Genomic DNA, 11,439 nt, shown 5'->3' with positions numbered 1-11,439 from the left:
GAGAGAGAGAGAGAGAGAGAGAGAGAGAGAGAGAGAGAGAGAGAGAGAGAGAGACACACCCCAGGAGACACACATATATGCAGCCCCACAGAACAAAGTCCAGTCGGGCTGCATATATGTGCACTGTCATTGGGAAGGGTTTAAAGAATTTATTTATGAACTGAAAAGCAATGAATGCAGAGGTGGCCCAGCAGGTCTCCTAGGTATGACCCGGGCAGTATGCGCTCTTTTTATGTGGTCAGTGCTCCTTTTTTAAACTTTTATTCAATAAATCCATGGCGGTACAGAACACTGCACTTACTAAATGTGCTTTTATTTAATATTATGACCTCCATGCAGACCAGCCGGGCAGGCAGTAATTCAGAACCTGTAAATTGTTCACTCCTAACAGAGTACAGCGACATTTCCACTATAGTCTCTGAAATCAATCGATGTATCCGGATTGCACTCACCGGAGCCGTCATACAGCCTATAGATGGCTTTACTCCCTGGAATCGTCGTCTTCTCCTGGTCCTCGCTAAGCTTCATTCGGGGCTGATCGTTCACCTGCACCAGCTGCAGAAGGAGCGACACACACATTGATCCAGTGAACAGTCGGAATGAGTGGAAACTTGAATTCACAGCAACGTGGCAAGGACTTTTAAAAAGGACCCGACCGTGAATTTTTTTTTATAAAGGCCATGTTGGATTCTTACCTTGTAGACGCAGCCCAAGGAGGGCTGAAGGGTACAGGTCACTAGGTGGGTGCCAACGCCAATCACGTTAATCTCATTCTCCTGTCAAAACAGAGAAAGAAGCAGATGTATGAGACACTAACAAGTCCAGAAACAAGCAGCAGCCACCTCGGTGTAACCCGGTGAACACTCACTACAATATATAAAGATCCAGGGGGAGTTCTCCGACGCTTACAACCCTCAACCCTGTATTCATTAACACCTTCACGCTGGTGGTACACATATGCGGCCTCTCGGCGGGTGGCCCTTAACCACTTCCCTACTCGCCCCCATAATAATATGACGTCCACAGATGGGATCTCCCATCCTGGGCGAGCGTCATATGACGTCCTGGGCTTCCCGGCCGTCTAGGGGGCGTGGGCGCGCGCTCCCCGCCGTGTCACTCTGGAGCCAGTGCGCGTGCCCGGCGGCCACGATGTCCGCTGGGCACCAGCGATTGCCTGTTAACAGAGTAGAACCGTGGATCTGTGTGTGTAGACACACAGATCCACGTCCTGTCAGGGGAGAGGAGACCGATCGTGTGTTCCCAGTACAGAGGAACACCGATCAGTCCCTTGCGAGTCCCCCCCCCCAGTTAGAATCACTCCCAAGGAAACAAATTTAACCCCCTTGATCGCCCCCTAGTGTTAACCCCTTCCCTGCCTGTGATATTTATACAGTAATTAGTGCATTTTTATAGCACTGATCGCTGTATAAATGTCAATGGTCCCAAAATAGTGTTAAAAGTGTCTGATGTGTCCACCGCAATCACGATAAAAATTGCAGATCGCCACCATTACTAGTAAAAAAAAAAAAAAAAAAAAAAAAATTAAAAATTAAAAAAAAAAATTCCATAAAACTATCCCCTATTTTGTAGATGCGATAACTTTTGCGCAAACCAATCAATATACGCTTATTGCGATTTTTTTTTACCAAAAAAAATGTAAAAGAATACATATCGGCCTAAACTGAGGAAAAATTTTAATTAAAAAAAAAAAAAAAAATTGGGATATTTATTATAGCAAAAAGTATAAAAATATATAATATAATATAATATATATAATATGTGGGGGGGGGGGGAGAGAGATAAAAATTTCAATTGGGCGCAGTGTTGCATGAACGCGCAAATTGTCATTCAAAATGCGACAACGCTGAAAACTCAAAATTGGCCTGGGCAGGAAGGGGGTGAAGTGGTGAATATATCCTTATATGCGAACTAGAACGTATACGGAGCTGTACGGAATGAAAACGATGTGAAAAATTAAAAACAGATATACCGCGCTGTCTACAAAACGATGTTAAGAAAGCAGCTAGTACAGCCATAGATCGATTGCAAAAATTTAGAAATTATGTGACAGATAAGTGCAGCACTAAAAGTTGATCTCAAAGTGAACTGAAAACAATATGAAACAGTGTACATCTATCTATATAATATAATATTTATAATAATATATAAAATATATATAAGAAGGTGCACACACATGATCTGAGAGTGAACTCAAAACAATGTGAACAGTGTATAGTATAGATACACATAAGTATACAAATGTAATAAACCTTTAAATGAAAAATATACTAAGTGTCATATCGACAAATGTGCAGATAAAAATTACGTGAATAATGTCCAATGGTAAAGTCCAAAGAGAAGGGAAAAAATAGGATTTTTAAAACAGCTTACCTGTAAAATCCTTTTCTTGGAGTACATCATAGGACACAGAGCCTCAAGTAATTACTTGGTGGGTTATGGGCCTACCTTCAGGTGTTGACACTGGTATAACCAATACAGGAAGTTGACTCCCCTATATAACCCCTCCTCCTTCCAGGAGTCCTCAGTTTTTGTAGCCAAGCAATATAAGCAATATACTCTCACCCCATAAAACAGAGGGGCGGGAGCTCTGTGTCCTATGATGTACTCCAAGAAAAGGATTTTACAGGTAAGCCGTTTTAAAAATCCTATTTTCTTTATCATACATCATAGGACACAGGGCCTCAAGTAATTACTTGGTGGGATGTCCCATAGCAATGCTACTTGAGGGGAGGGAGACACAACCCATAGGGCACCCCCAGACCTTGAGGAATTATACTGCTGCTTGCAGCACACTGCGCCCGAAGGCGATATCCTCATTCCATCTTACATCTACTTGATAACATTTTGTAAATGTATGCACTGAAGACCAAGTCACGGCCTTGCAGATCTGAGACATGGAGGCCTGGTGACGCACTGCCCAAGAAGCACCAACCGCTCTGGTAGAGTGCGCCTTAAAGCGGAGTTCCACACAAAAATGGAACTTCCGCTTTTCGGAACCCTCCCCCCCTCCGGTGTCACATTTGGCACCTTTCAGGGGGGTGCAGATACCTGTCAAAGACAGGTATTTGCACCTACTTCCGGCATAGGCTCCCATGGGAGTCTATGCTTCTTCCTGTCCCGACCGCGCTGTCTGCTGGGAACACACAGCTCCCAGCAGAGAGCGGGGACCACTAGGGACGCGCAGCACGACTCGCGTGGATTTTGACACTGCCTGTCCTTTTTTAGGACCCTCTGGCAGAATAAACAAGACGTCAGTCTTACGAATCTGAGCAGTTCACTTTAAATAGATCTTCACTGCTCTCACCACATCAAGACAATGTAGTGACTTTTCTTCCTTGGAACATGGTTTTGTAAAAAACGATGGCAGGACAATATCTTCATTCAGATGAAAGCCTGAAACCACTTTTGGCAAAAAGCCTGGACGAGGGCGTAACACCACTCTGTCCTCATGAATAATCAAATATGGCTCTTTACAGGAAAGAGCAGCCAATTCTGAAACCCTCCTTGCTGAGGATATAGCAACCAAAAATATCAGCTTCCTAGTCAGAAGGACTAAAGGAATATGCTGTAATGGTTCGAATGGCGGTTTTTGTAACACTGACAAAACTAAATTCAAGTCCCAAGGGCGATTTAACTGGCGGATTAATCCGCATCACTCCTCGCATGAAACCCCGGACTAAAGAATGCGTAGCAAGTGGTCTTTGAAATAAAATTGATACGACTGAGACTTGGCCCTTAATAGTACTCAGGGCCAACTTCATCTCTACGCCTACTTGTAGAAAGGCAAGAATTCTGCCTATAATATATCTCTGAAGGTGCCAACCCTTGGATTCACACCAGGAAACATAAACTTTCCGGACTCTATAATATATAGCTCTAGAAGCTGGCTTCCTAGCATTAAAGTAGAAATAACTGCCCTGGAAAGCCCACGTCTTTTCAGAATGTGGGTCTCAATAGCCAGGCCGTTAAATTTAGCATTCGTAAAAGTAGGATGGAATATCGGCCCCTGTGAGAGCAGGTCTGGCCTTAGTGGAAGGGACCACAGATCCTCCACTGCCATCTTTACGACCTCTGCATACCATGACCTTCTGGGCCATGGTGGTGCTGCCAGAATTACCGGTTTTCTTTCCAGCTTGATCCTGCAAAGAAGTCAAGGCAGCAACTGAATAGGGGGAAATGCATAGATCAGTAAAAGCTGATCCCACAGTATCATCAACGCATCTGTTCTGCATGCGAATGGATCCTTTGTTGTGGACACAAAGTTGACTAACTCTATGTTGCACTGGATGCTAGAAGATCTACATCCGGAGTACCCCATCCTTGACAAACAGCCCGAAACATGTCGGGGTGAATAGACCATTCCCCTGGGAATAATCTGCTGGCGGCACATGTAGTGCGCGTGCCAATTCTCTATTCCCGGAATGAAGACTGCTGATGGGCACGGAATATTTCTTTCTGCCCAAGTTAGAATATGGTTCACTTCTCTCTGTACTGAGTTGGTGCCCCCTTTTGGTGATTGATATAGGCCACAGCCGTGGAATTGACGGATTGGATCCTGTCGGGACAATCCCTTAACCTGGAAGTCCAGGCTTTTAGAGCCAGACGCACTGCCCGAATCTCTAGGATGTTGATGGGCAAGGCTCTTTCGGTTCTTGAACACTGTTCTTGGACAGTTGTCTTCTCTGTCATTACCACTTTCCAGAAAAGTGGTTTGAAGTGTTTACCCTTTAGGACATTCTTTAGTAACCACCAATTGAGGCTTTGGGACACCCTTGAGGACAGCCGCATTGGCAAGTCCAAAGCCTGGATCGTTTTGTACCAAGAAAAATAGAATACTGTTTTGCAACAGTCTCGAATGGAACTGGGCAAAGGGAACTGCATCCTTTCTAACAACCTCATGCAAAGGTGAATGGAGGGATCTCCTTTTGACCTGACCAAGGGTTGCTAATGCCTACAGATGCCCTGTTACCACGCGATTTTATTTTATTTATCTTTTTTGTGATCACGTTTTATATTATTGAAGTGCGCTGTCTAGCACGTTTCCAGCTTTGTAATAAAAGCTTCTTTTTAAACCGATTCATGCCCTATGTGGAGAATTTTGCTCTTGTCTCCATTCATGAATGGGACCCTGCTGAGCTCCAGCCATTTCTCTTTGCACATTTCTTCCATCCGAGAGAGACATTCCGATTGACCGGAATTTCCACCCCACCGGAGTGGTGACGGCCGTCCTGGATATGACTCCCCGTCAGGACCCCTCCTGCCAAATATCCTTGGGATCGTTGAATCCCCCCAAGTCTGTATGACACTCTACCGTACGGTGACTGTGTCCACCCCCTCTGGTAAGGATATTTATTTCTATCATTTGCAGTCTCCATTTGGAACCTAGAAGATTTATGTGTGAAGTGCCTCCTCATACAGAGTCTGTCCCAGCCCCCACCTCACGTGGAGTTGCGACACCATCCATGCTCAAGAACCCCCATGTGTTTTTGAACTAATATATGACCTACCCTGTACTTATGGACTTTTGCCCTTAGTTGTTTATGTGTTAGATGTTCACTTTTTACACGTATTACCCAACAGGTGGAGATTATGCTTTCAGCACTGTCTCACAGATATATGTTGAAATTTTAAATGTACACTTTTTCAGCGCTGTATATGTTTTTTATCACTTTTTCATGTACAGGAAACGCATGAAAAAGGCAGTGAAGGTCCAAGGAACCTAAGAAAAAACAGATCAGCTGGCTCTACTAGGAGATAGCTTGAATGAGGCACAAATCATCTCTGTAAGAGGTTTGTACCAGCAATTTCTCAGATTGCGAGGCTGAAAAAAAGTTCAACTCTAGTTGTCTCCTCTGCAGAGGGGTACTCGGTTTGTCTTTCTTCCCGATTACCTGAGGGTAATCCTTCATCCTCTACCCACTGTTCCCTTGATAAGGGATCTCAGGTGGGGGAGGGGGGGTCTAACACGCTTCTCATCCTTGGATAGCGGATGCGATTAAAATTGCTAATTTTCCTTCTAGGCCCTGCAGGGCAGAGGAAAAACGTGTCTTCAATCATGTATACAGGGGCTGAATATTTTCTCCTCTTAGGCTCAGTTTCCACTATTGCAACCCCAAAGTTGCGTGATTTTACTGTGATCCTTTGCCGCCGAGGATACGTCGGGGCGCGATTTTGATGCGTCAGGAAACAATGACTGTGTATTCTAGAGGTTTATGGACCTCAAGTCGCATCAAAGTGGTACCAAAGTAGTGCAGGGACTATCTTGAAGTCGCACAGATCTGAACAGTACTCCTTGGAAATCATGCCCTAGAGTCTGACGGTGGAGGCCGTCACCGCTGCCTAGAGGCAGCTGCCCCTGCGCAGGGGAAGGGATCCGTTTAAGTGACTTGTCCAAGGTCACAAGGAGCCAACGTGAGGACGAGGGTCCCACATCTTTCAGGAAGCCTCCCATGGCTACGCTGGCCGTCAGAGTAGTTAACCTGTGAGGAGTGGCTCCCTTCACTAGTGAACACCAACATGTGGATCTTAACCCATGTCTGTCAGGAAGTCTCCTATGGCTGCACTGGCCGTCAGAGTACTTCACCTGTGAGCTGTTGTGGCTTCACTTTAAATAAAAGGACATTTATACCTTCTACTGGACAAAAGAGCTTTACTGCTAGAAATCATTTGGATGTATTTCACCAAACCTTCCCCAATGAAAAGGGAAACTAGTCAGACACCCTTTTTTGCAAGATGCTTTGGCTGGCCAACCCTTTTAACCACAGGGTCCTAAGCATGTGTTTTAGCACAAGCGCAAGGCGAGACGCCTGGTGGATAGGGTCTTTTATGGCATCTATGGCGAAACATAACGCCATTGGTAGGAGGATTTTAACAAAAAAATTCCAACTCCTTATCTGTTGGATGCTTAAGCAATTATGCATCTTTATTGATGCTGGAAATCGCAGCGTCTACTGCTGGTACTTTCCAACCTTTGTGAATTTTTCCTCCATGATAGAGAACTGAGAAACTATATGGAGGGAAAAAATGCTTATCCAGATGATCCCATTCAGCATAAATAAGCGCTGTAAAAGGTTTTTTTTTTTTAAAAACAAAAACAAAGAAGAGACCTGGACTTTCAGCTTACTCTGTTAGGAGTAGTATAAAAAGTGGAATGAACCATCTCTGTAAGAGTTTGTACCATCAATCTGTCAGATTGTGAGGTTGCATAAGGTTCATCAACTGTTGTTTCCTCCGCAGAGAAAAATTTGGCTTGTTTTTCCCCCGTGATCGCCTGAGGATAACACCTCATCCTGTGCCCACTGTTCCCTTGGAAAAATGGGTTTGAGGTGGGGGAGGGGGATCTAGCATGCTTCCTACCCTATTGGATGGAGGATGCGATTAAAGCCGCTAATCTCTCCTCTGAAATACCCACCATTATTCTTGGTGACTTTAACATTCCTGTCAATGTCAACAGCCCAACTACAGCTAAACTTCTCAACTTAACCTCATCTTTTGACCTAACCCAATGGACACATACTTCCACTCACTCCAATGGTAATACCCTTGACCTTGTATTCTCCCATCTCTGCAACCCTGGCAACCTCACCAACACCCCCTTTCCTCGATCTGATCACAACCTCATTACTTTCACTGTATCCTTGCCTCCAACCACCCATCCCTCCAAGCAGCAAACAATTACTTGTAGAAACCTTCGCCACTTTAACCCTTCTCTTCTCTATTCTACTACTGACAACCTATATGACATAATCTCTCCCCTGTCCTATCCTGACCTGGCCACTTCTGTCTACAACAGTTCACTCTCATCATCACTAGATGCACTTGCTCCCCTAACCACACGCAGAATTAGGCCCCAACCGTTACAACCCTGGCAAACTGACAACACTAGAAATCTCAAGAGACATTGCCGTGCTCTTGAACGACTGTGGCGTAAAACCAAATGCCTGCAAGATTTCACCCTATATAAATCTGCCCTTCTAAAATACAATTCATGCCTCCATGCTGCCAAGCAAGCCTACTTTGTCTCTCTTATTAATTCCTTGTCGTCCAGTCCCCGTCGGCTCTTCTCAACCTTTAACTCTCTGCTTTGTCCACCACCCCCCTCTACCCACTAACTCACTCACTGCCCAAGAGATTGCCAATCACTTCAAAGACAAGATCAATGCAATTCGTGAGGACATCTCCACTGTGCGTACATCTTCCCCACCCATCATACCTTGCCCAGCAGCACATTCAACCCTCTCCTCTTTTGAATTGGCTACTACGGAAGAGGTTACAAAAATTTTCTCGAATGCCCACCTAACCAATTGTCCCTTGGATCCTGTTCCCTCACAACTACTACGGTCACCCTCTTCTTCTAACCTATGCTCCCTCACCCACATCTTCAATCTCTCCCTTTCTAGTGGCATTTTCCCCTCCCCTCTAAAACATGCACAGATCACTCCCATTCTTAAAAAGCCCTCACTGGACCCTGCCGACCTGAACAACTTAAGACCCATCTCATTACTCCCATTCACCTCTAAACTTCTAGAACGCTTAGTCTACAACCGTCTTAGCTCCTACCTCAATGAAAATAACCTTCTTGACCCCTTACAGTCTGGCTTTCGCTCGCAGCACTCCACGGAAACTACCTTACTAAAACTCACTAACGATTTACTAACTGCTAAAACCAACAGCCAGTACTCCATACTCCTACTACTTGACCTCTCTGCGGCCTTTGATACTGTTGACCACCCGCTCCTTCTCAATAAACTACATTCCCTTGGCCTCCGAGATTCTGCTCTATCCTGGTTCTCTGGCTATTTATCACAGCGCTCCTTCAGTGTCACCTACAACTCTGTCTCCTCCTCTCCATTGCCCCTTTCTGTGGGGGTCCCCCAAGGCTCGGTTCTTGGACCCCTTCTCTTCTCTATCTACACCACCTCCCTTGGTCACCTAATAACTGCCCACGGCTTCCAATACCACTTATACGCTGATGACACCCAAATCTATCTGTCTACTCCTCACCTCACTCCTTCAGTCTCCTCTCGCATTACTAACTTACTAACTGACATATCAGCATGGATGTCGCACCACTTCCTTAAACTAAATCTCTCTAAAACTGAGCTATTAATATTCCCCCCCGCCCGTGCCCCCCTCCATGACTTTTCCATCAAAATCAACAATGCAATCATCAGTCCCTCCCCTCACGCCAGGGTACTAGGTGTAATCCTAGACTCCGACTTGTCATTTCAGCCTCAAATCCAATCATTGTCAAAAGTTTGTAGAATTCACCTCCGTAACATCTCTAAAATTCGCTCTTTTTTAACAAATGAAACCACCAAGCTCCTCATTCACTCCCTTGTTATCTCTCGCCTTGACTATTGCAACTCCCTTCTCATTGGCCTACCGCTCCATAGGCTATCCCCTCTTCAGTCTATCATGAATGCTGCTGCCAGACTTATCCACCTTACCAACCGCTCAGTGTCTGCCAACCCTCTCCTCCAATCCCTACACTGGCTGCCAATCACCCAGCGAATTAAATTCAAAATTCTAACCACAACATACAAAGCCATTCACAACTCTGCCCCAAGCTACATCACTAATCTTGTCTCCAAATATCACCCAAATCGTCCTCTCCGCTCTTCTCAAGACCTCCTGCTTTCAAGCTCTCTCATCTCCTCCTCCCATGCTCGTCTCCAGGATTTCTCCAGAGCCTCTCCCATCCTCTGGAACTCGCTACCTCCATCTATCCGGCTAGCCCCTACTCTTGCTACCTTCAGGCAATCCCTGAAAACTCATCTCTTCAGGAAAGCCTATCACGTCTCCAACTAATCTCCTACCACTTCCACCAGCTCATTCCCCACAGTTACAACCTTTTGTACCACCTGCCCCACCCTATTAGATTGTAAGCTCTTCTGAGCAGGGCCCTCTTAATCCTATTGTATTGTATTGTATTATATTATAACTGTATTGTCTCCCTTTTATATTGTAAAGCGCTGCGTAAACTGTTGGCGCTATATAAATCCTGAATAATAATAATAATAATAATAATCGTCCTTCTAAGCCCAACAGGGCAGAGGAGAATGCATCTTCAGTCACATACACAGGGGCTGAAGTGTGAGAAGTAGTTGCACCACCAATTGCTTCCAATGACTCGCCCTGGCTTGCCATGTCCGGAGAGGATGACAGTGTGGAGCCATGACTGGAGTTCCCAGCGCCTGGGGGTGGAATCCTTGGTACCTTTGCGGTACACTGGAAATCAAAATGTGCTAAGCACAACAGCAGAGGCACTTTAACAAATTATGGTATTTGCTGAACAATAGTTTTAGCAAAAGAAACACCATACCATAACCATAAGTCACCATAAGGATCAGCCTTTGATGCTGAGTACCATAATATTTCCTGTGCTGGAAATGCCTGTTTACACACCTTTACATGCCCAGCGCTCCTGTGTCTCTTAGTGTGACAGACTTCTGTCTTCAGCATATGAACTGAGAGCGTCTGTGTTAAGCCTCAGGTGAGAACCTGATTACACATAAGTGTCAGCTGTTACCGCACCTCTCCAGGAGGAGAGGGGAGGGGGAGGGGAATTTTTATCAGCAGTGCTTGTTAAGCTCTTAGTTTTAAAGGAAGACTTTATACAAAAGAATGCAGGAGACATTTTAAGATAGATATATATATATATCTATATATAGATATATCTATATATAGATATATATATAGATAGATATTTCCACCTTTCACCCATCACGGCAGGCAGCATAGTTAAACCTTCAAAGACTGGGGCCCTTTTAATAGGGGTTCCGCTACTTTGGACCTGTATAGCACTCCTCAGGAACAACTTTAGGTAATATGAAAAACCAAAAAAAGCGTCCTGGTTCCTAGGGTCCAGCTCTCAAATAGAAGCTTACGGGCAAAACCTCGTTCTTCAATGCAAGGCCCGGGTACCATCCTATGGCCTCAGTGGCGAGGATGGATCCGGTTGTGGAGGTCTTTTAAATCCAGCATAGGTCCCTCCCTGGAGCTCCTCAGAGCACATCTTCACCCGTGACCAACACCTTAGACACTGGCGAAAAAACTGAGGACTCCTGGAAGGAGGAGGGGTTATATAGGGGAGTCAACTTTCTGTATTGGTTATACCAGTGTCAACATCTGAAGGTAGGCCCATAACCCACCAAGTAATTACTTGAGGCTCTGTGTCCTATGATGTACGATAAAGAAAAATCCTTAATGTTTGGAAGAGCGAACCAAACAATGAAATTATAAATATCCAAAACGTGGTGCAAAATAGTTGACACTTGAACTGAGTGACTATGTGACATAGAAAAAAAAACAAAAAACAAAAACGTGACCAAACTTGCTGATAAGTGATCCACCACCAGAGAGTCAAAAGGCTTACCAGAACGATTGAACCCAAACAGGTGTACACCCAAAGGGTCA

General features: G+C 44.9%; 1 protein-coding gene across 2 annotated transcripts in view; it reads right to left on the bottom strand.

Moving 5' to 3' along the window:
* Positions 1 to 452: 452 nt before the first annotated feature.
* The window catches only part of NAPRT (nicotinate phosphoribosyltransferase), a gene marked incomplete at its 3' end in the record, with an annotated part of 30,371 nt that continues 19,384 nt past the window's right edge, over positions 453 to 11,439 (bottom strand). For both annotated transcript variants that reach the window (XM_073629431.1, XM_073629432.1), the window contains 2 exon segments: positions 453 to 555; positions 696 to 776. In XM_073629431.1, the coding sequence (XP_073485532.1) occupies positions 453 to 555; positions 696 to 776 (184 nt within the window).

This window comes from Aquarana catesbeiana, linkage group LG05 (genome assembly GCF_042186555.1).
Source record: "Aquarana catesbeiana isolate 2022-GZ linkage group LG05, ASM4218655v1, whole genome shotgun sequence".
Taxonomy (NCBI): Eukaryota; Metazoa; Chordata; class Amphibia; order Anura; family Ranidae; genus Aquarana; species Aquarana catesbeiana.
The sequence above is the reverse complement of the archived record's forward strand: the minus strand, read 5'-3'. Positions and strand labels throughout refer to the sequence as shown.